Source organism: Passer domesticus, chromosome Z (genome assembly GCF_036417665.1).
Source record: "Passer domesticus isolate bPasDom1 chromosome Z, bPasDom1.hap1, whole genome shotgun sequence".
Lineage (NCBI taxonomy): Eukaryota > Metazoa > Chordata > Aves > Passeriformes > Passeridae > Passer > Passer domesticus.
In genome coordinates, this window is record NC_087512.1 from 80,951,401 (window position 1) to 80,976,708 (window position 25,308).

Consider the following 25,308-nt stretch of genomic DNA (forward strand, 5'->3'; position numbering starts at 1 on the left):
GGGGTTGGTGTGAGTTCATGCACCCGTGCCCACGCAGGCGTTCACCACACACCGTGACATTGCCCTGAAAAAAAAACCAAAAAAACCTGCATTAACATCCAGTCCGGGGCTCAGTTCACAGCTCTGGGTTTGCCAGCTGAAAGCTGAGCCCCGCTCTGACTCGGGGCTGGCTTTGAAGGAGGCCGAGATAAGGCAGCATTAATCTAAGTGAGTGGTTCTTTTTGCCTGGAGGGAGGGAGCTGGAGCTCCTTTGGGAGGCCAGAGACCACCTGGGCATTCATGCTATCGGGCCACAAATCAGTGTGTTAATAGCTTGTGTACAATGGCCTGTCAGAACGAGCAGGAGGTACCTTTGCTGCTTCTACAAGTTCTGAATTTTTTTTTAAATTTTTTTTTTTTGTCCCTGGGACAGGAAAAATAGATGCTATTTTAAACACAGAAGAATACATCCATATTTAATAATTCCTTGATAATGCCAGTACGTTTTTTTTAGTTAGGGTAGGCGTAGGTAACCCTACAAACACACTTTTGTGTGTACAGGTGAGGTGTTCTTTGAGTGGAGGATTTATGGAGGGAAAGTAGCAGGAGTGCAGTTTCGTGGGCCTTTTGCTGACAACCGACTCAGGAAAATGGTCAGTTTTGGACTGAAGTCTTCACGTTGGGAGATGGGGCTGTGCATTGTCGTCTGGAGAGACACCAGAAGTTTCCACAGACTCCAGCAAAGGCCTGACACAGGTGGGATCAAAACTGAGGAGCCGTGACCACATCTCCTGCTGGTGCTCAGCATAAAGGAGCTTTAGTTCCGGCACAGACCACGTGGATTCAGGAGGATTTGATATTAGAGACCTTCTGCTCACATATTGCCCATATATTAAAATTTACACCGCTGTGCAGCAAGGCAGACAAGAATGTTTTTCATACTCCTGACTTCCAGAAGTGCTCCCACACACAGAGCACTTGCATTATTGGGTCCCAGATAGCAAATGAAAGCTCTTACAGAGAGGGACCCACACAATGACCTATTCAGATTAAAACTTGTACATCCAGCCCTTTTTTTTCAGAGCACAGACACTCTATCAGCAGCCAGACAAGAAAAAAGAGCAGATATTTTAATATCACAGCCATTTCCTGGCTTGAGGCATCGTCCAATCAATCTTATAATTCATTTCTAAAAGCCTTTCCAGTTACCCACCCCTAACCTACACCCACAGTGGCACTGAGAGGGTCCCATCTCCAGGGACAAAACAGAAGTGGTAAATATTCAGCATCTTGTGAAAACACAGAGGTGGATGTGGTGCAAAACACACCTCACCACTCCAACACCAAGAAACCAAGACCACAAGAACTTCAATTTCATTTCTCTAAACTCTAAGGAGTGAGAATGAAATGGGAGCAGGGACATGGGGAAGAAAACAGGGGTATGGCTCAGGTGTGTAGGGTTGGGGTCAGAGGCACAGGTGGAACAGGACTTGGCAAGGGATGTGAGGAGTAACAAGGTGAGATTCTGTCAGTGCAGAGGTCAGAAAGAAAGGCCAAGGAGAGAGCAAAGCCCCTGACACTGCCAGTAGAGAAAATTTGGGCATCACTTGATGAAACTGAAGAGTGACCACATCTCTGTGGCCTGCTGAGATACACCCCAGCAACCTGAGGGAGCTCGCTGGCGTTGCCAAGCCACCTTCCATGGATGCCTCAGGTTTTAGCTTTTATATTTTCAGATTCTGTGCTGCTTTAGTGTGCAGTTCTGATTTCCATATGAGGGGATGGTGAGCTCTCTGCACAGAGCAGGGAGACAAAACAATTCCTGCTCCAGCTGGGCACCGAGGACAAATGATCCAAATCTCAGCCCAGGAGCACAAACCCCGTGGGCTGGAGAGAGAAAAACAAGCAGGATGGGACTGCAGGGGCTGCAGCTGGGGTTGGACACTGAACTGCAATGTGCACATGGAGCAGAGCTGAGCCCAGGGAGAGACCCCGGCAGCGCTCGTGCATTTTGGGGCCATTTGGGTTCATCCTGAGTTCATTTTGGGACCATTTGGGTTCACCTTGGGTGCATTTTGGGACCATTTGGGTTCATCCTGGGTGCATTTTGGGACCATTTGGGTTCATCTTGGGCTCATTTTGGGACCATTTTGGTTCATCTTGGGTTCATTTTGGGACCATTTGGGTTCATCTTGGGTGCAGCCCTGGCTGGGCTCTGGTGCTGCCCAGGGTGCATCCATGGAGGAGATCCTTTGAATGAATCCCTGCTTTATTCTTTAGCTCTGTCCAGCCTCTGTTCAAGGTCAGCCTTCACAAAGCATCACCATCATATCTGAAAAGTCACAGCACTCAGGCAAAGCCCCTGGAGTAACTGGAAAACAGGAAACATCATTCCTGCTTTTGAAAAGGGAGGAAAGGAAGACCTGGGGAGCTCCAGAGGAGTGAGCATCACCTCTGTGCCTGGGAAGCACATGGAAATATCCCCATGGAAGCAATCTTAGTGTCCATGCAAGAGAAGGAGGGGATTTGGGACAGCCAGGTGGTTTCACCAAAGGTCCCGTGTCCAGGGAGTCCTCAGGACTCTGTCTTGGCACTCCACCCCTGCACCACAGGGGATGAATGGAGCACACCCTTAGCAATCTGCAGGTGACACAAAGCTCAGGGTGCAGTGACACCCCTGAGGGACAGGGTGGCATCCAGAGGGACCTGGACACGCTCCAAAGTGACTCCAGAAGCATCTCAGGAGGCTGAACCAGGCCAGGAGCTGGTGCTGCCCCTGTGCTGGGGCAATCCCACACACAAGCACAGCCTCGGGGAAGAGTTCAGTGAGGACAAAGAAGGACTTGGGGGTTCCTGTGAGTGAAAGGCTGGATTTGAGCCAACAGTGTGTGCCCACAGCCCAGAAGGCCCGACACATCCCAGGCCTCACCAAACCACGGTGGGCAGAGGGCAAGGAGGATTTCTACTCCTCTCTTCTGTTTTCCTGGGACTCCAAAGCTGGGCTGGGCTGGGCTGGGACCCCAAAGCTGTGCTGGGCTGGGACCCCAAAGCTGTGCTGGGCTGGGACCCCAAAGCTGGGCTGGGCTGGGCTGGGACCCCAAAGCTGGGCTGGCCGAGCCCAGAGCCCAGAGGCCTGTGCTGGGCCCAGCCCCGCGGGGGCAGCAGGGCAGGGGGGATTCTGCCCCTCTCCCCTCAGCCAGAGCCCACCTGCAGAGCTGCCCCAGCCCTGGGCCAGCCCAGCAAGGAGCTGGAGCTGCTGCAGCCAGGCCGGAGGAGGCTCCAGGCTGGGCAGAGCACGGAGCAGCTCTGCTGGCAGCAAAGGCTGGCACAGCTGCCATTGCTCAGCCGGGCAGGAGAAGCTTTGGGCTGAGCTCAGGGCGGCCTTGCAGGGCCTGCAGGGGCTGCAGGGAAGATGGACACAGACAATTGCCAAGGGCTGCAGGGACAGCACCCAGGGAATGGCTGCCAGGGCCAGAGGGCAGGGCTGGCTGGCATCTTGGCAATGGGAATTGTTCCCTGGCAGGGTGGGCAGGGCTGGCACAGGGTGCCCAGAGCAGCTGGGGCTGCCCCTGGATCCCTGGCAGTGCCCAAGGCCAGGCTGGACACTGGGGCTGGAGCAGCCTGGCACAGGGGAAGGTGTCCCTGACATGGCTGGGGCTGGATGGGATTTAAGGTCCTGTCTATCCCAAACCATTCCATGATCCCACAATTGCCACTTTTCAAACAGAAGCATTCAGAGCTTGGTGGATTTCTCTCTCTGATGAGAACAACAGTAAATAATTAACCTTGTGGAGGTGCCATTCCCACAGCATGCCCTGACAAAGAAGTAAAAAGGCTGCCATGAGAAACATGAGGGAAATAATTGAAATCATGATGACCAAAGCAATCCCTTAGTGACCCCATTTCTGCAGGCTTTGGGTGCTGAAACATCAGCACAGAGTACCTGCAATTTCTGGTCTCTTCCCTTTTATCTCTGCTGTTACAATTAGCCTCACACACACCACTTCATGGTCAAGAATTACATTCATGACCCTTATGTAGCATGTCAGTGCAACAAAAAAAGAATTTAATGCACAGTGCTCACAGAAATGGTACTGCTGCCTGTTTAATGTGTATCATTTTCCTCTGAGTTATTTGAAAATGCAAAGCAAATGGTTTTGTTACTTAAAGTGCCATAGCACTTTCAGATGGTGAAGAGTCATTTTAACTTTGAAAATGTCAGAGCTGGGTGGGGGGGGACATTAGAAATTAACATTTCAGTGTTCCCTTTTCAAACCTGCAGAGGAAAATAAGCTCAGGAATCATAAATTTCCCTTTTCTTTTTATCGTCGTTAGAAATTTCTCTGCCTACAGCCCAGTCAACAGCAATTCAGTCGTGATTCATGTGTTTAAAGCCTGAATTATGACAAAAGGAGCCATAAATTGCAGGAATTATTTTACTTTAAAGATGATGGAGTATCTACTCTGACCAGAAGACTTTTAATCCGTTATATTTCTTAAATAAATATGCCTGGGCAACTAATCACTTGCTATTAGCACTCTCCTATGATCACTTCAACTAACATAACAGTGTATCACTTAAATAAACTGGCAATGTGAACAGGGTAGATTTATGGGCTTTAATTTCTCAGCTCACACTTGTCTCTTGCATTTAAAACAAATACCAGAGTGTAGCTGTTGGCTGATGTTTGTAGAATCCATTTGTTCCATGTTTTGAAAGCAACTGTAGTATTCATCAGCCAGTTTGGGACTCAATTATTAGGAAAAAAACCCCAAAAAACAACAAAAAAACCCTCCAAGGAACTCCAAGCAAACCCAGCTAACTAACAAGGTTAACAAAAACGCCTCTGGATTTTATGGTAGCATTGGAATTATTATTATTATTTTTTTTTAATTTTCATGATGACATATTTTTTCTCCAGTGGAAAAGGTATGGGTAGTGCCAGAGAAAGTTCCATAGCTCTGCTCATTTGAAGAAAGATATGAAAAGGGGGGGTCCCAAAGGGGTCCTTGCTAAGCCAAACTGGCCTCACAGACAGAGGTCAAGTACCAAAAATCTGATGTTTTGCCACCAAGAAGTGCCCAGGCAGGTCACATTGTACCTGGTGCAGCAAGCATGGCACATCCATCAGCTGGTGTTAGTCAATACAAGTTACACTTCAGGATATTTAAAAACAAAACAAAACCAAACAAAACAAAACAAACAAAAAAAAAAACACACAAAAAAGAAACCCCTGTACCTTTTTCAGGTATAAAAATAAAAACAATGACATTTTATTGTAAAAAAACTTACTAAAGCTGGAGGTGAACAATGTAAGTTTTAAGGCAACTCCCCCTCAAAAATGACCTCACCTCTGCAGCAGTTTTTGTGCTTCACCTTTCCTAAATACATTCAGAAGTCCCCAAGGGCAGGAGAGTCAGGGTGGCTGGGGAGGATGGGGAAAAATCAACTTTTCCTCACTGCCCCATTTGGGAAAAATCCCAGCGCCTCCAGTGGCACTTCCCACCTGCCACCAGAGCTGAAGAGAGAGCAGATCCTTGGGTTTTAACTGATGGTTTGCAACAAATAAAATAAAAGACAAATTGAAAATTTAAAACAAAACAATGACAACAAAATCTTAATTTCAGGCTGACCTATAAATCTGGCATTTGTAGTCAACTCAAAAATTACTTTGGGATTAAGCAATATGTTCTCATTCCTGAAAAATGACTTTGCTTTGGATTTAGACTCCTAACTTAAAGGAAATGTGGAACAAAAATTCTGTCTAAATGGAAATCCCCAAAACAATCTGAAGTAATGCTTGGATTTCTGGTTTTTTTCCTGCTTCCAACTTTTCCTGGACTTTCTGCGATTATTCTTTTTTTTTTTTTTTTTTTTGGTAAGACAAATGACTTGGCAAAAATTAAATTTTAGTTTCTACAATGCTACGATGTCACCACATCTCTGTGTTTCATAGAAAAAGTTCTTAGCCAGTTCTAACCAACTAATTCATGTCCTGTGGGCAGCTATAGTAAACACAGCTCAGAAAGGAGTTATTTCCTATTAATAATGAACCCAGTAGCTGGAAGGAGAAATAAAATAAATCTCCCTCTTTGATTGCAGGGCAGCATCTTCTCCAAGATATCTGTCATTTATCAGCCTAATAAAAAACGAAGTTGCTTTGAATTCAAGTACCTCTTGCTGAGAAGGTGTTTGAGGAGGATCAAAATTTTTTAAAAACCTACTATTTTTATTAGTTGGAAAGGCATGAATCAGCTCTATTTTATCAGTGATTTGAATTTCCACATATTAACTGCAGGCATCTCTAAATTAATTTCTGGTCTCTGCAAGTGAAAAGCAGAATTGACTTAAAGGGCAAAAACTTACATGCCTTCCCACACAACTGTCTTAAGTATATATCAAAACTGATCTAAATCAAGCTGAAAAAACCCCTAACCCCCCAAGAAATCAATAACATCAGGATTAGTTCCATGTTTGGTTTCCTTGCATGCATTTTTTGTATTTCCAGACTACTGCTAAGTGCCACTAAGACTTTAAATTATTGAAGGCATTGAAACAGGAGATCCCTACTTTGTGTGGGTCTGGGATTGTTTTGTGAAGCCAGAGCTAGATTTTGTCTTTAGGAAGTCCTTGAACAGTCAGCAGCAGTCAGGCCATCTGCTCTGGGATCATTTCAGGAAATAAAGTTATCCTCACAGTGATGTTGGGAAGTGTGGTGACTCACCCTGGAAATCCAAGGACACTTTCCCCCATCCCACACACGCCCCTCACACCAGCCTCACAGAATTAATTAATATTCTTGGTGCTGCAAGGAAGGATTTTCGCAGAATCTAAATGTTCTGTTCGCCCTGCCAGCATTTTTAGGGAAAGCTACAAGTTTTCAGGTCAGTGGAATTCTCGCACCAGCTGCCTCCTCCCGCTCATCTCTGCCAGGGAAGTGAACTCTGCTCTGGTGGTTGGGGAGCAGAATTCCACACCCCTGAGCCAGGCAGGAAGGTGTCCCTGACCACGGCAAGGGGCTGGACCAGGTGACCCTTAAGGTCCCTTCCCACCTGGATCATCCTGTGAGTCTGTGGAAATTTAAATTTCATTTTGCTCGTTCGCTCAGATCGACACAACCCAGTAAATTCATCACATCCCTTCATTCAGTCTCCCTGTGCCTGGCTTTCCTGCCACCCTCCTGAGCTCTGTTCCACCAGGAACAGAGAGGAATCCCTCTGGAACCATCTCCATCACCGCCTGCCCCCCACAGCAGGCACACTTGTGTGATTTCAACCCAGCCTAAGCTGCTCCTCACCCCTTTAGCGATCAGGGATTTTGTGTTGCACTGCTTGCACATCTCTCAGGTCTCTCCCTGAAACCTCTGACTGAAATTCTGCAGCCCACCAAAAACCACAACTGAAGCAGAACCCTAAAATTCTGTGAGGAAAAGGAGCAGGTTACAGCATTTCCATGCTGCAGTCAGCCTTGCCTTTCCCACTCCATGAGAACAGCATCTCCAAAAGGCTGGATTCCTTCTTTTATTTGGCCATATGCTCTCACTGTAACTATGTTCTTTTCATAACAACCCTGCACTAACCATACATTATTAACCCCAGGAGACCCAAACTTCATTTTAACATTTTCCTGTAAGCAGTGTGCAAGCCTAAGGTATAATATTAATGTCTTTTTTTCACCCCCTCTGCTTGCACTTTAAGTATAAGGATATGGTAAGTCAGTTTTAAAAGAAAAAAAAAAAGAAAAAAAGAAATGAAAACTCATCCAGTGTGGAGCATCCAAATCTGAATTATTTTCTGGTAGGAAAGAGTGGGCAGGTGGTAAAACATCTGTTCTCTCTCTGGGCTTTAGGTATCCAACATTGGCTTCTGCTTTGCAACTCCTCTCCCATATGTGTCTCTTACAGAAGGTTTAACACTTGTTGGAGTCTCTACAGCATTTTAAAAATCAAAACAGCAGAAAAGCAGTAATTGTAATGTTATTTCCCAGAGTTTCTGCAATGAGAACTCCCCTCAGATTTAGGACTTTTGGGTTGCATGAGGTTCTGTGACTTGTCTGGCACAGAAACCAGTGCCCTGGTCAGGTGTAATAACCCACCCAGTGGCTGACAAACCCAACAACAATTTTGTTTGTGCTAAAGAACAAACAAAAATCCTCCTGCACTTTGGGGAAAAAGGTTTCTATCAAGGGATCTCAGAGAAGAACCCTGTGATATCTCAGGAGTCTCAAGCTGAGGCCTGTCAGGGTGTAATTAACAGATGCAGACAGACCCTCTCTCGGCATGGCCAAGCTAGTTTTACACCGGATAAGCCGGAACTGTGTTTGTTTTCATTTCACAACATGCTCATAATTTTAATGAACTCGTGTGTGAGATACGGAGAGGGAGAGCAAGGCACCGTGACCAATCCCCCTCCCTGAGCGGCTGGGTCTGGAATGTCACTGGAGACAGAAAACAAAAAAAAATGCAAAAACACCTTCCCCACGGATGGGAGCACGGGGAGGAGGGGAGCGTCAGGAATGGGGTGGCAGCAGGAGCAGGGCAGTGACTGAACCCTGTGCTGAGGGACCACCTCAAATCCTGGGGGCACCTCTGGGCCCTCACACGGGGAATGGAGGGGCTGGAGCGGGGCCCGGGAAGGGAACGGAGCTGGGAAGGGGCTGGAGAATTCCTGAGGGAGCTGGAAAGGGGCTGAGCCCGGAGCAAAGGAGGCTCAGGGGGCCCTTGTGGCTCTGCACAGCTCCTGCCAGGAGGGCACAGCCGGGGGGTCGGGCTGTGCTCCCGGGAACAGGGACAGGAGCAGAGGGAACGGCCTCAGGCTGGGCCAGGGCAGGCTCAGGGTGGGCACAGCAGGAATTTCCCCATGGAAAGGGGGCTCAGGACCTGCCCTGGCACTGCCCAGGGGGGTCTGGAGTGCCCATCCCTGGAGGTGTCACCTGGAGGTGGCACTCAGAGCCCTGGGCTGGGGACAAGGTGGGGATGGGGCCCAGCTGGGACTCCATGGGCTGGGAGGGCTTTTCCAGCCTCTGGGATTCTGTGATTCTGTGATTCTGAGAGGAAGCAGGCAGCTATTGGGGCTGATTCCCTGGGACCTGGCTTGTTTTTAGCCATCTATGATTGAATCAACAGCCAAAATAGCAAAATCTCAACAAGACTGCACTGCAGTCCAAAAGCACTTGGCCACACAAACCAAACACAATTGCTGGAATGTGTCTCAGGCTGAAACACAAGAAATGTTTTCTTGCACCAGACAATGTGATGCAAATGAGTGAACAGGTAAGGGGAGACCAAGATGTTTTATAAGACACACTGGTGGACAAGAGGCTGTAACACAAGGTAGAACTTGTCCAGCTGTCAGGCTGCAGCTCTTGGAATAAAAACCCCATTTTCCCTCTGCTGACCAACAACAAGAAGCCTAAGGATGCTCTCTGAACCTGCACCTGTGCCTAAGATCACTCTTTTTTGGGCTGAAACCTGCCCATGCAGCAGCTGCCCAGGTGTTCACTTGTACAGCAAAGGCTTTTCTGCTGCAGTGCTGGAAAATACACACACACATTATGTAAAAAGGGATTACATGGTCTCCTGAAATTGTCACATTTAAATATCAGTATACAAAGCTTTCTGGCTCTGGCTGGGACACAACTCACTCTGCTGTGTCAAATCCCTTGTTAGAGCAGTACCTCACCCTCTGGGCAGATGATTTTGGTGCAGGTCCTGCCCCAGCTCTGACCTCGGTGGAGGGACACAGGGACCACATTCAGTGCTGCTGAATGCAGGTGAGAGAAGGGCAGGGAGGAGATAACCACCCCATAAATCCATAAATCCACCCAGCAGCACTCCCCAGGACCATCACAACACCAGCATGGGTAGGAATTCCCCACTTCTCCTGCAGCTGCTTTCCTCCCCAGGCAGGGCACCTGTCCGTGATCAGCACCCACAGGGACAGCCACACCTGCCCACACCAGAAAAAGGCCAATAAATATGAATATTAATACAAATACTTTTCCTCCTGTGCTGCCTGAAGCATTCCCACTGCCTTTTGCTGCCTTCCAAACCCATTCTGTCCATGCCACAGCTCTCACACACCCCCTGTGGATGGCAGACACCTGGGGGTACCAAAATGGGGCCCAGCATTTCTGCTGCTCATGTTTAAAGATTATCCATCAAACATCTTTCAGCAGAGGGAGTTTGTGGTGGGATGATGTGCAGGCCTTCAGCCAACCCCAGATTAAATTAAATTCAATGACACTGAGAGGTGAGCTCAGCCCAGCCCTGTGTTTGCCACACCTGGGTGATGCAGAGCATCCCTCAGCAATGAGGAGAGGAGGTGCTGGAATGCCAGGCTCTGTCTTGCTCCAAGGTCAGGGTGAATAAAATTCAGGAGATGTTGTTTTTGAAGCCTCCCTCTGAAGTTTATCATCCTTATCTATTACAAACTCACAAGATGTGAGCTCTCCCTAGCAAGTCAAGAAAGTGCCCCGAAATGGTGCCTGGTCAAGGATATTTAAATCCCAATTACCCAATAATAATAATAATAAATTATTAAAAATTACTCAATAAACAGTTGACATCCATATTATTTCTGCTTCTTGCCCAATTATGATCACCCAAAACCCCCAGTGCAGACATCTTTCACCCAATTAGAGAAAACCACCCAGATTTGTGAAAAAAGAAGAAGAAGGTGCAAAAAAGACATCAAACCACACCCAAAATTCTCCATCTTGGCTCCCACATATCACCATATACTAAAACCCCAAATCTAAGTTTTTTCACCCCGTGAGATCACACAATACTCTCCAAACCACACACAGAGAGTTTCTGTGCTATCACTCAATTTTTGAAGCCTTTTCCAAGGTCTCACCTCAAGTAAACAAGGTGTTTACTTTAGTGTAAGTACTTGAGTGTTTACTTGAGGGTTGACACCCCTAAATTCAGAAATCTCCAAATTTTCAGCCCTCCAGCAGGGAGGGAGGATCTCCTTACCTGTGCCCACCTCAAGGGCTGGGTGCTACCACAGGCTGCAGCCTGGGCTCTTTCCTCCCATAAATAAAAACATCAACCTGTTTTTCAAGGATTACCCCAATCCTCCAAAGCACAGCCAAGGGAGATCCCTTTTCACACATCACCCCAAACATCAGAGCCCTCCTGTCCCTGAAGTCCCTCTAGGCACTTGCTTTCCTAATACAGCAACAAAGCAGAACTTTGAGTGCAGTATTTCACATTTTGACTTATTTTTAATGACTATTTAATATAATAACTCCTGTGCTTCTCTGTCTCCTCATTTCTTTGCTGCACAAAAGCTCTCTCAGCGTGTTTATGGATATGAACCACTCCACTGCCCTCCAGCCATGACAGCAGTGGCTACCTGGTCATCACCCCACCACCCTAACCTGCCACCTTGGCCTGTTTTATGCACTTTAAAAGTGCCTTTTTTTCCTTCAGAGAGCACACAGCTCACATCCTGGCTCCCCTGAAGTCTGCACAGGGTTTGGGGTTGACTGCAGTGTGGTGAGGACTTGACTCACTCATCCCCCTGCCCAGCCAAACTCTCTCAAGTGATTTTGTGCCACAATGGAAAGCAATTTATTACAACGGGGCTACAGCAGAAATCTAGCCAGGCAAATGAAGATAAAAAATACCCCTGACAGTAGAATTTATAGAGACGTTTTCCGAGGGCCTCAAAGGGATTTCATTTCCTGACAGTTCTCTATTCAAATTGTAATTTCAGGGCTGGGTGTGGAGGAGCTGATGTGGCAGCTGAGTCCTGGTGAGGGGCAGGGTGAGGGTGCCACAGCCACAGGCAGCAGGGGAACAAAGGCACTTGGGCCAGGCCTGAGAGGTGTGAACATCAATTTGAGAATTTTCCCCTCCGCTGGGAAACAGAAATCAGCACAAAACAGCAAAAAGCTGGCCAGAACGTGCCCACCTCTGTTTCAGCCTGACTTTTTAGTATTTCCCTCCAGATCATGTCTGTACAGAGGAGAAAGGGAAGGATATGAAGAACCTGTTGTGGTGTGGAACCTACATATATTTTTTGTGAAACCAGAGACTGCATCTTTATTTGTTTTTGTTGTTTGGGTTTTTTGTGGTTTTTTGGCCGGTGCATCTTCTTGTGCTGTGTAAGTTAAATTTCTCATTTTAGTGATAAAATCAGACAGGGTTGGCCTCAAACACCTCCTTGTTTTGAGGCCTTGCCAGTGATTTTTGTGCATCAAACTTTGGTTTGGGCTCTCTGATTTGGGGAGTTTGACTTGGGAAGTTTCCCTCCTGCAGCAGTCCTGAGCAAGCCTGAAGGTTTCATGATGAGGACCTGTGCTGCTCAGGAGGAACACAGGTCCGTGTACACCTCTGGTCAGGCTTAACTCAGCAAACACACCTCCTGAAAGATGAGAAAACCTGAGGGCAGCTGAGCCATCCATTGAGACTGGTGACAACAACAGGAAAAGCTCTTGCAGCAGCTCCACCTGGAGAAAATCACCTGCTTGCTCCTCCACACAGAACTGAAAGCAAAATCTAGGTTTAAGAAGAAGAGAAAAAAAACCAACCCAGCATTGCAAAACAGCAGCCTATTCTGGGCTCACAGCAGCTCATTATGGAGCAGTTGCAATAAATCATCATCCAGTTTGGCCGTGGAGCTCAGCTGAAGTCAAAGTGGAAGACACAACATTCCTGGGAGCTGTCATGAGGAGCCCTGTCCCATCTTTCCAAGGTTTGCACGAGCAGGAACGAGACAAGCTGCACGAGGCCAAGTGCTAGGCAGAAATTATTTCACTTCCTCCATGCCTCTGCAGCAAAAAATATTCCTCTCCCTAAATCAGCTCTGATTAATTTATTGCGGAGTTTTGGGTTAAAACGTCTCAATTGCTCTTTTGTTCTTGGGAGGACACTCTTGTTTTTTATAGATATTTATTAGTGCAGCTCGTAGACAGCTGATTTCATTTCCCATCTCTCTGGGTTTTGGCTCTGAGGAGGGAAGGATGGAGTCATGGGGCTGAAACAAGGGAGCAGGACTCAGGGGTTTGTCTCCTCCAGCACGAGGAGCTGCTCAGGACCAGACCCTGGGCTGCTCTTCCCCTGTGAAATAAAATAAATTGAAATAAATGTGGTTAGCCAGGCACGCCTGGAACATCACCAGCTAAATCAAAGCTGAGCTAAGACAGGCTGGAAAAAGCCAGAGATCAGGGATGCCTTCAACTCACGGGCAGAAAGGATCCACACCAAGGGGAAATTTAGCTTTTAGTTCTGGGTTTAGAGCAGCTGGGAATGGCCTGGCCCAAGCCAGGCTGGTGCTGCTGAGCTTTCTCCACTTTCACGTGAATAATTCATGGATAATTAATGTAAATAATTAATTCATTCATCCTCTGGGACATCAGGTGATGGTTTCTGCCTGACCAGGGCCTGCCAGGTACCAGAAAGGGTGAAGATAATTTTCTCCCTCCCCAGGAAGGGAAATTAACCATGTGCTCACTGTGTGGAAATGCTGTCAGAGAGTATTGTCAATACCTGCCTTCCCAATACAGCAAGAATGGAAAACCTTGAGCACAGTATCTGGATAAATTCTCAATGACTGTTTAATGCAAGAACTTATGTTCTCTTCTGTCTCCTCATTTTTTTGCTGCATAAAAAGCTCTCCCAGTGTCTTTATAAACTGGAGTTGAGCAGGCTTGTGAGTAGTCCTGTAAATATATTTTACTGCCTTTCTCTGTTTTTATGTGGATGTGAGTCTGGAGGACAGACTTTTCCTCAGCATTTTCTGTCTGGAACTCTGGCTTTTGGTTAAAATTGAGTTTTAACATCATCTTTCAATGATCTTGGAAGCCAAAGAGGACCTGGCAGCATCTCAGAAAGAAAGGGCTACACGAGGCTATTGAGGTGGGTGAATAAACTGATTAATCCCAGAGCTTAACCCTGGTCTCTCAACCCACAGGAATCAGAACCATGCACTGGAAATGAGATGCAGGACTTCAAAGCCATGGTTAATTAAGCAGGAAAAGGAGGACAATGTGGTATTACATCATTTACTCAGAGCAGCATGGGTGCTACATGCTGTACTGATGATTATTAAATTAATTCTACAGCAATAGCTGCATAAAAACCACATATTTAAACACTTCATGCCCTTCACAGGGTGGATGTCTACCTCTGGACATGAAGCTCACAAGAAACCCTTTACAGAGATGATTTTCACAGTCCCTTTCCAAAATCACCTGCCCAGTGGCTCCGTGAGGCTGTAGGAATGATGGCAGAATTTTCCTTGGTTAAATATTTCAGCACAAGGAAAATAGAGCCATAAAAAACCCTCCAAACTGAGCTTTGTTTTCTTCCCAAGAAGGAACTTTAAAGTAGAATGGTCATCCTTTCAATCCAGGGCTTGCACAAACATCACCTTGGACAGTACTAGAATTCAGGAAAAAAAAAAAAAGCAGAAACCAATTAAAAAACCAAAACCAAAAAACACAACAACTACAGCAACAAGGACAACAAAACAAAATTAAAAAAACCCAAGAAACAAAAAACAAACTAACACCACCACCAACAACAACAACAAAAAAAAAAATCCCAAAAAACTAAAAAAACCAAAAAACAAAGGTGATATCTGGTTGCTGTTGTCACATCTGGCCAGTGGGACAGAATGAAATTCAATACCACACAGTGCCAAGCTTCCCACATCCACATCTTCAAGAGGTTTCACTGCAATTCTTACTTTTTATTTCAATGCCAGTGGTGAAAACCCTCAATGAGATTGAGCCCAAGACTTATCCCTAAGGGATCTCCAGAAACAATTTTCCTCCAGCTCAGTGTTTTCCTTCTTAAAAGTGTTGGTCTTTAAAATTATAATTTTATTTCCCTAACAGAACCAGATTAATCCTGAGGACATGTATGAATTAAATTAATTCTGGAGCATGATTATAACAGCAGTGAAATTGTTTAATGGTCAGCAAAGGATGAAAAATTCAGATTTGACCAACATTATACGGAAAAAAAAAGACAAGATGGAGGATGGCAGATCAAAAGGAATTTTAGGAGAAAGATTTTATGAGCAGGCAGAGTTTGTGAAGGGAATTGGAATAAAATTAGAGCAGGAAAATGTTTAGTATGAAACTGAGAGGATTGATGGTTGATCCTTTTTCAGTGGGGTAACCAAATCCTGGGCATTTTTCTCAATTAGGATTGCTCAGAAGAAGTTCAGATGTATCACCTTCACTCTCTGGACATTCTTTTATTGCCTTGTTTTCCTTCCATTTTGACTTCACCATTCCCATATTTTATTTTTCCCACGGAAAAAAAAAAAACAAAAACAAAAAAAAGGATTAAAAAAAAAAAAACCAAAACAAAACACAAAAAAAGAAAAGCTTTGCTTTAAACATTTATCAGCACCTGGATCCCCATGTGTAAACAATTTTTCTTTCCTGCAGCACCTCCAGGCTGATGGATCAAACTGCAGGAGCTGCCAGAGCCAGCAGCACCACACTGAATATTTCCAGATAATCACATTTATCCACACAGCCATTCCTACACCACAGGCACAAAGGGAGGGAGAATCTGATGCACACACACGAGTGTCTGCTTTGGGGAATAATAGTGAGAAGGAAGCTAAAATAGTGATGCAGATTGTCAAAACATTACCTCAAAATCAAACTGACATTATCAAGGCAAAGGCAACACTTTATGCAGCACTTCCTCAAGAATTTATGGGGTTTTTTGGGGTTTTTTTGGTCCAGAATTTTCTTTTTCCGCTCCTGTAAATAAATATTTTTGACCTGTACTTTTCAAAATTTGCTGGATGAACTCAGACCTCAAATAACAAATTGTTTTGCATGGCAATACACATTCTGTTCAAGCAGTTGCATTAAAGATATAAAACTCTAGATGAGTCCAAACCTTTAATGAAAACATGGGTTTTCCTTCTGCAAAGCAACTGCATGTTTTATCTTCCCCTACAAATATAGTTAAAACTGCTGGAAAAAAAAATTACCTGGGAAATAATTTGTGAAATGTTAATAAAGAATCTTTGGAATCTGATCTGTCATTCCTCACTTTGATTAAGTTCCTGCCTTTAAAAACCCATTTCTGGGCATTTTTCTCTGTGTTGTCTCCTGTAGTTTTGGGTAGGGGAGAAGCAATTGAGGAATGTGACATCCCACTGCACACCTGGAAAAATTTGTTTTACAAACACTGAGTTAGAGAACTCTGTCCACAAACCAAAACAAGTCAAAGTTTGGTAAATCTGTTAAAGAGGAGGGTGAGTGGAGTGAGGATTAAATCCAGAACTGCTCATGCAGGGATGGCAGAGACCTTGGCTTTTCTCAGACACAACCAAGCAACACCAAGTATTAAATTACTAAACTTTAAAAAATCATTTTATGAGGCATTCCCACAGGGTTCCCTTCCCAAGAGTTAATTTGAAATAGATTTCACCTGTCTGGGTGAATTGGCCACATCTCCATGCACAGGGAAGAATGAGTTCAAACACAAAGCAGAGATCCCCACTTTTCCCACAGACAATGAAATCCCTGAGGAATTTTCACTGATTTCCTGCAGTTTTTTGCAATACCACCTCTGCTCTCACACCATGAATGACCCACACAGAACTGATTTGGAGGTTGGTGGGCTTTTCCTTGTCAAAATCGACTGGAAAATGGAAACTTTATAAAAAAAATCCAGTAGTTTCTCAAATAAACCTTGAGAAAAGAGGATTTCACCAGCTCTTCCCACCAGGCTGAGGGCACTGACAGTGCCAGGAGGGGAGAAGGGGTTTGGGTGTGCAAGGAGCCCCAGCTGGGTGGGAAAGGGCTCACACACACCAAGGGCTGCAGCTGCATCCCCCACCTCGAAATCTTCTGCTCAGCCCCTGGCCTGACTCTGCAAACCTGCCAAAAAACAAAAGGACAAAGGACAAAAAACAAGGAAACGAGCAAACAAACAAACAAAAAGCAAGAAACCCCCTGAAACAAAGAGAAACTCCAAAAACAACAACATAAAATACAAAAAAAGCCCAAAACCAAACAACCCAGGAAAACCCAAAAAATGGAAAACAAACAAACAAATACAAAAATCCCCAAAATAACCAAAACCCCTCAAAACAACAACAACAAAATAATACCAAAAAACTGCACAAAACAAAACAAAACCACAAGAAAACCCAAAAAATTGAAAAAAACCCCACAACCAAACAAAAAAACACAAACCCCCCCAAAAAATGAAAACCCACAAAAACAACCAAAAAACCCCCACAAAAAACAAAACCAAAAATAAACCCCCAAGAAAACCCAAAACATGAAAAAAACAAACAAAGAAATAAACAAAAATGCCAAAACCCTCAAAACCAAAAAGAAACACCTTAAAAAAGCACACAATAAACAAAAACAAAAACAACCCAAGGAAACCCAAAAAATGAAAACAAAAAAACCTCACAGAAATGAAACAAAAAAAAAAGAAACAAAAAACCCAAATCAAAACAAAACCAAAACAAATCCCAAAACCAAAACCTACAAACACCAAAAAACCCCAAAAACACACATTAAAAAAAAAAAAAACTAAGAAAAACCCAAACAAACAAAAAACCCAACCCAAAGAAAGGAGAGAAAAGTAACATTTCCTATTTGCAGCAACAGCATTTTACTATTAGAAACCCTTTTACTCTTAGTTTCCTGACGGGGGGAGCTCTGTGGGACATTCAGCTCCATTTTCTGCTGCAGGCACAATCCAGCCAGGCTCTGGCACTCCGGGTTAAGTCATGGAACATTTTCACTTCAGAGCTGAAACCATATACAAGCTTCTGCTGAAAGCATTGTCAGATCAGCACTGGAAGATTTTAAATCAGGCTGTGCCTCTGAATGGGTGCATGAATGGCTCTTTTGTGGCCCTGCCACTTCCCAGGCACAAAGCCTTCTTAGCAAGCAAAATATTTTGGCCATTCTTGTTTTTGCTGTGTGATTTATAACACTGTCCCAGAGCCCTTTGTGAATTTAAAACGCTGTGACTGGGTTTTTTTTTTTTCAGACAGGAATGATTAAATATAATATTCCCAGATCCCCATGTTCTTGTATGAAGCCTGCAAATGCTGACAGGGATGCTTTTAATGGAGTATAGGATGGAATTCTGGCAGAATCAGAGCCACTTCAAAAATATCAAGTATTTCACCAAAGAGCTTTGCAACCCAGAGAGCACAGGGGATTTAAGGGCTGACTTCAGTGGGATTCCTTCTGAGAAAGAACTGGATCCTTCTGTCTTAAGCAAGGATGGATTCAGGTCCTGAAAATGCAAAGCAGAATCCTGAGGTCCACGTTGAGCTCTTCATTTTGGCCACTGAAAGGTAAATGCATGTTAACTTTGCCTTTTTGGTGAAGGTTTAAATCTAAATTAATGCTTCACTTTGGGGCAAGACAAGCTCAGGCATTACCAGGTTTTGGTAATGACCACCATTACTCATAATGTTTAACAAATAAAGACAAATTTGACGTATTTTTGCAAATGCATTTTATTTTTCTCTTTTTTTTTAAGAAATTGCCATAAGGAAAAAGCTGAAGTATCAAAAAATCCACAATTTTAAACGCTGTGGGTTTCTAGAGAAAGTTAAAACATAGTCAATACCAACTTCAGTAGCACTTCACTCCTGGAATACCTTACACAGCACAGTGCCACAGAGAACCCTCAGGAGAAAGGACATTTTGCTCTGACTCAGGACAGACCAATCCAAAGTCACACCTGCACCTCAAAAAAAGCTGATTTATCCATTCCAAGGGCTGAGCTGGGAAAGGCTGAGCTGGGAAAGGCTGAGCACAGCTCTGGCCTGGCATCACCCACGCCTGGAGCCTGGGAAATGTTTGATCCTGAGCACAACCAGGGGCTGTGAGGATGCAAAACCTCATCCACAGTGCCCTCCCTTCCCCACGCAGGGATGGAAGCTGCACGTGGAGCCTGAAACTCAAATTTGGGACAGCCAAAAGGAGGTGCAGCAGCCCAGGGCTCTGCAGGAAGCGTGGTGAGGGAGGGTGTACAGCATCGGAGAAAAGGTTTTGGCTTTGCTCTGTAAAAAAACAGCTTTTAGCTCACAACTCATCCCTGCTGGACGCAGCAGGGTCCCACTGCCCAGCCCCCAGGTGGCTACATGTCCTCGAAGAGGTCCTGGGGCTCACAGGAGTTTTCCAGGGTTTCCAGATCCCAGTCCGGGCAGCGCTGCCCCGAGGTCGCCTGCGAGCCCAGCCCAGCCCTGGGGACAAAAAGCAGAGGGGTGTGAGACAAACTGGGAACAAATATAAGTAATTTCAACGTATTTTGGGGCTTTTCCTAAGAGGGAAGTGGTTTCTGTGAGACTAATTCATTTTCTGGGGTGGCAGTGGCAAAGCAAGCCACTGAGGAAATTCAGTGTACAAATGTTATGAATTTATAAATTTGTAATCTATATATCTATATACAATTTTATATAAAAGAGTTTATACATTTATATTAATATATAATAGATTTATATTTGTATTGATAATTGTATTTATATTTATTTATACTTCATACAAATACATATAATATATATTCCAATATATAAATATATATAAATATATAAAAATAATATATACAAGTATATAAATAACACATATATAAAAATATAAATAAATATTTACATATAGATATGTATTCATATATAAATATATAAAATATGTATATGTTATACATATAAATAACACATTTATATGTATAACATTATATGTATATAAAAATTTATATTAAACAGTTTATAAATTTATATTAACATAAAGTATATATTTTAAATTATATTCATTACTACATTTTATATTTATATTTTATATAAATATATAAACATTTTATGTATTTATATATTGTTATATAAATGTATACACATACAATATATTTATATTTATCATTTCATATTTATATAAAATCATATTAAAAAGCTTATAAATTTATATTTATATAAAGCATATATTTGTATTTATATTCATTATTATTTTTATATTTATATTTTATATTAATATATAAATAATTTATATTGAATATGCAAATATATAAAAATATATAGATTGAATATATTTATATTTATAATTTTATATTTATAGTAAAATTTATATTAGAAAATACTTTATAAATGCTCTGCTAGAAGTCTTTTAAACACCCTGGGAATGACCATTTCACCCACAACTTCCACATGGAGAGCTGGGAAGAGCAGCACAGATGCAGAAACCATGCTAAGGGATCATGTTCCCTATTTCTGCTCTCTCTCCAGGACTTGATTCCAGTAAAGACAGCTCTGCCCTTGTGCCTTGGGAAGGTGATGTAGCCTGTGTTTCCTAAAAAACCCCAAAAAAGCGGCATTTCCAACAGCTTCTGACCCATGCGGGAATTACACTTATAGAGGCTGAATGCAGAAAAAAACCCAACCAAAATACAAAAAACAAAAACAAAAAACCCAAAAAAACCCCCAAAAAACAACCCCCCCCCCAAAAAAACCCAAAAAACCAACCAAAAACAGAAACAAAACCAAAACCAAACCAAACCAAACCAAAAAAACCCCACAACAACAACAACAAAAAACCACAACTGAATCTTGCAGAAAAACTCCTTTTCTTGTGAGTTTAGAGGGGATTTGTCAATCCCAGGGGTGTGACAAGGATTCCAGGGACCAGCATCAGCCACTGCCTTGAAAATAAGAAATTAAGAAGTGATCTCCTGACCTTGGCTCAGGGCCTGGCTGCAGCTTCACAGGGGTTGAGGGTTCATGCCCAGGTTTATTACAATGCTGACAAAAAGGTGGGAAATTCAGGTGTTTCCCAGGATGGGAAGAGCTAGACAGAAGTGGTGGAGAGCTCAAAGCTGCCCTGTGAGGATTCAGGGAAATGCGGCACGCAATGAAATTCTAATTTTCAGACTGATTCCAGCGTCTTCCTTCAACTGCTCCGTGTGATAAAGTCAGTACTGTTGGTCAAATTCATGAATTTTCCAGTTTTCAGAACCAAACTTTTCCTTAACTCCTACCTGGGAATCTCTAGGGAGGAGAAGTCTCTATAAAAGTGGCAATTCCAAAGGGGAATGAGCTCTCTAAGCCGCCAGGCACTGCCTGGCTCCCACCCCAAGCTGCTCAGCCCCTTGGGGGCTCAGAGCCCTGGACATTCTGTGCTTCCTGGATCTGGGAATGAGCTCCATTTCATCCCTGTCGTGCTCCAGGGCAATCAGCCCTGTAAATGCTGAGTCTTGGATGCTGCCACTTCCTGAGAGCTCTCCACTATCCAGAAGGGTTTCCTCACCACTCCACTTCTGCAAACCCATCTAAATTCAGTATATTGCTATATTCAGAGTATGGTAATTGCTTTCTCTGAAAGTCTAATGAGCTTTCTCCGAGAGCTCTTCCAAAACTCTCTTCTTCAGGCCTGAATAAATTGTGCCAAGCATATTTTATATTCCTTTTTGGCGTGTATTGACACCTAAACAGATATCTGCCTCACCAAGAAGTCACTGGGATGAGCTGTAAAACAGATCTGCAGGAACTGGACCCTTCACCAACGACCTCAGAGCATCCACACTGCCCTGGTGGCTAAAAATCAACTTATTCAAAAATAAAATGCAGGCACCAAGCCCCAGCAGAGGGTTTTGAGGTTCAGTCACTGAAGGTGTGTTGTCCTTTTACCTCTGTGGATCCATCTCCAGTGAGAACAGCACATGTGTGGAGCCACCCACTGATCATTTAAATTAATTCTGAAAGGTCTCATTAGCAAATAAATTAGGCTGTGGAGGCCTTTGTGCCACCACGGGATATTTCAGATATGGCTTGTTGTTTTGCTTTTTTTTTTTTTTTTTTTTTTTTTTTGAGCATAGGCTCATATATTATTCAGGCATAAAAGAATTAAAAGACCTCTGAGACCCCACATTTGCTGGCTGTGGGATTTCAGCAGTTCCAGAGTTTTCTGATTTGGAGAAGCAAGCCTGACAGGGCTTAAGCAACGTCAACAACCATTCCTTCCTCATTGGCTAAAATAACAGTTTTCAACACCATCCATGAGAGCACATCTTTAAGCCAAGCCACTGTTGAGTTTTCACATTGCACAGTGAGAATTATTAAGCTTCTGTGTCCTTGTAACAACATGGTCCTCATTTAATCTCCTAAAAGCTGCCTCTGAATAAACCCAGAGTGGAGGCACCAGGCCCTTCACGCAGAGCTCATCAGCATCTTAATTTTGGTTTCAGGACTGGGTGATTCCCACTTGCATGGCAGCTGCTCACTGAATGCCAACAGCCTGCTTTGTTAAATTAAAATTATTTGGGATTTCTCAGGGAGGCTGTATTACCATATCCTGACACATAACTGAGTTAATTTCTGTGAATTGCAGCGAGTTGCACAGCCCTCCCTTGCCAAGAAGCCTGTGAGTAAGGCATTCCTCCTCAAAGTTTACTCTTCTGTTGGATCTCCTTTTGAAGTCCTGCCTTTTGGTAAACTTAAACTCCATTAACACATCTGGAGAACTGCTGACTATAAGAGATCATTTCATATTTCCTGACATTTAGTTCATAAATTAAGGCAGAGGAGCAGACCCACAGCTGGTGTGAATCACTGCAGCACTAATAATGTCACTGCAGCTCTGCTGACTTACAGCAGCTGAGATCCTGGCCCCAGATCTGGAAGAAAGTGGTTACATGACTGGATGTTTCCTTCCAGAGCTGAGCAGGAGTCCCGAGGAGCAGGAGACACGCAAGGCTCTCCTTACCCAACAGCCCAGGAGCTCTGCAGGAGCTGCACCAAAAAAAAATGTATTTTCTGGAAGGATGAAGTGTCCTTGCACTTTGCCTTTGCCTCCAGAGCCAGCCCAGCACACTGTGGTCATGACTCTACCCAAGCTTTTGTCCTTGGGCAACTCCCATGGGGTTTGGAAAGAGAGAAACCCTCGCTAAAAAACGTGGATGGAAAGGTTTCCCAAGAAACTTGAGCAATCCAGGATTGTGCCCCCGAACCACTGCATTATTTCCCTCATTTTTTAGTAATTGAAATAATTGCTTCCAACCCTGAGCTGGCATTTAAGCAGGAGAGGGGATCTCAGCTCTCACCATCTGAATTTCTCAGTGTGTCCATCCTTGCTTTGGACACGAATCCTAATGAAGGTTTCATACCACGAGCAGACAATAACAGAGGGTAAAATCTGATATACACTTTCTTCAGTGTCATAAAAATAGGTGCCAGCAGCAGCTGGTAGGCAGAGAATTATTCCTGCATTAACACAGATATCTAGAATTTTTGAGGCCCCCATAAAGCTCGTGGCTGCAGCAGAAATCTTGGCCTGGAATAACCAATGTCCTGTGGTGCTCCCAGTGCTCAGAGAAATCCAGTCTGCCCGTGGTGACTGGGGAAAAAAAGAGGAAAGTTAACCACAAAAATAAAAAGCAATGGTGTCATGGAGGGACATGGGGGAAAGCCTCTCACGTGGAGTGATGCACTGAGAACACTCCATGCAGACAGAGCTCTTTAAAAGGGAATATTAAAATTGTGGGTAGGCTAAATGGGAGCTGCATGTGATCAAAAATATCATGGTACTCCCCCTTAGAGACATGCTAGAGTCACTATAAGGTAAATCATAGAGGCACTTCTTTTTTTAATTCGATATAGAATGGAAAAAGAAAATAAAATGTTTCACATTTTGGCAGTAGTAAGAGTATTCAGCTTCCAGATGCAGTTTTTGCTGGCATTTCTTCCCAGAAATGATATGAAAGCAGGCACATATACTTCCAAATAATCCTGCAAGATGTAAATTCCACCAAGTCTTGAAGAACTTGCTGGGTACATTCAGCTTCATGACTTCAGATTAGAGGGACTTTTCCCTAAGTTAGTGAAGAAACTGAGATTATTTTTGTGTTGATCTGAAGAGAGCAGTGGTGCCAGAGATCATCACAGCCCAACCCACACCTGGCCCCCAAGAAAAAGTCACAGAAAGTAGAGGAAAATACTTAGGAAATAGCTGAATAGAACAATTCCATGCCTGGCATTCCCCTAAGCTCAGTGTGTCACTGAGGTCACCAGAGAGACAATGACAACATTATTATATTATATAATACTATATAATATCATATAATATTATATTATATAATATTATAATATTATAATATATAATATATGATATATAATATATAATATATAATATGTTATATATTATATGTTATATACTATATATTATATATTATTATCGCTATTGTTATTGTATGGTATAAAGATATAATGAATATTATATAGATATTATGTAAAATATGTAATGATAACAAGTATATAATGGAATATAAATAATACTACCAATAACAACGACAATACAAATTAATCTTGTTCAGTTTCACAGTTAATGAAGAATATTTTCAATGTAGCAACCACAAAGTCAATGTTCAACCAGGGAATCAAGTGTTCCTTCTTAAGCTTCCACCTCTGGCTGGAGGCCAACCTGCACCTGCACCATCTCCACCTCTGCACTGCAGGGCAAACCTGGAATTCCCTCAGTGAAACACAACTTAAAGACAAACTCTAAAATCCAGGACTATTTTACATTTTGTCTTCAGCTCCCGTGAATGATGCTTTTCACTCTCTGGGACTAGAAACCACCAAATGTGGGATGATTTTGTTTGGTGCTTGTACAAGTTGTGTGGGTTTTTTTTTTAGTTCACATATCCTTGGAATCCTCCAGAGGGAGGAAAGTGACCCTGGAATCCCTCAAGTATTCCATAAATTGACACTGACTGCAGCAACAGCAAACAAATCCTTCATATTGAGAAGATGCTCATATTTATCTCTTAATGACATAACTTTTAATTTCTGATATAATTTCCAATAGTTGGTCTAGATCAGTTCTCAACATTTCTATTCATCCACTGCATTTATTTAGTCCTACACAGCAGAAACTTTTTTAGGGACTTCTTTGAGTTGCAAATTCCCAATTAACTTCAGCTGGCATTGGTGCAGGTCCTTATGTCAAGAGAACATTCTGGTTTAGCAATATAAATACAGCCTTGGATCTTTCCATATGATCAAACACGCTTACAGATGCTCACTAACAAAGATCTACTTAAAAATGTAATAATAGATGTCACTTACAAGGAAAAAGCCTAAGCCATGTTTGTTTTAGACAAGTGGCACACATTTCTGTGGCTCATTTCCACTTAAACTCCTTCCTGCTTAAATAAACTAGACCACATGCACTTCGAGGAACGCACCAGCACCACTGCCTTCACTGGGGAAAAAACACAAACCTCTTAATCACAGCTACGAAAGTACAGAGCAAAGGGAAAAACTTGGTTTGTTTAGGAATTTTGTCAAGGCCCTCCATAAATCCAGCGCGTTGCAAAGCCACTGGCA

The 25,308-nt window shown here is 43.4% G+C and overlaps 1 protein-coding gene across 8 annotated transcripts in view; it reads right to left on the minus strand.

Moving 5' to 3' along the window:
* XRCC4 (X-ray repair cross complementing 4) overlaps positions 1-25,308 on the minus strand; it is a 162,014-nt gene continuing 136,706 nt past the window's right edge. For 7 of the 8 annotated variants that reach the window (XM_064403601.1, XM_064403607.1, XM_064403605.1 and 4 more), the window contains one exon: positions 18,439-19,188. In XM_064403601.1, the coding sequence (XP_064259671.1) occupies positions 19,083-19,188 (106 nt within the window). In that variant the 3' untranslated portion in view covers positions 18,439-19,082. Of the gene's footprint in view, positions 65-18,438; positions 19,189-25,308 lie in introns of those variants that run through there. The other variant, XM_064403609.1, reaches the window with a different exon arrangement.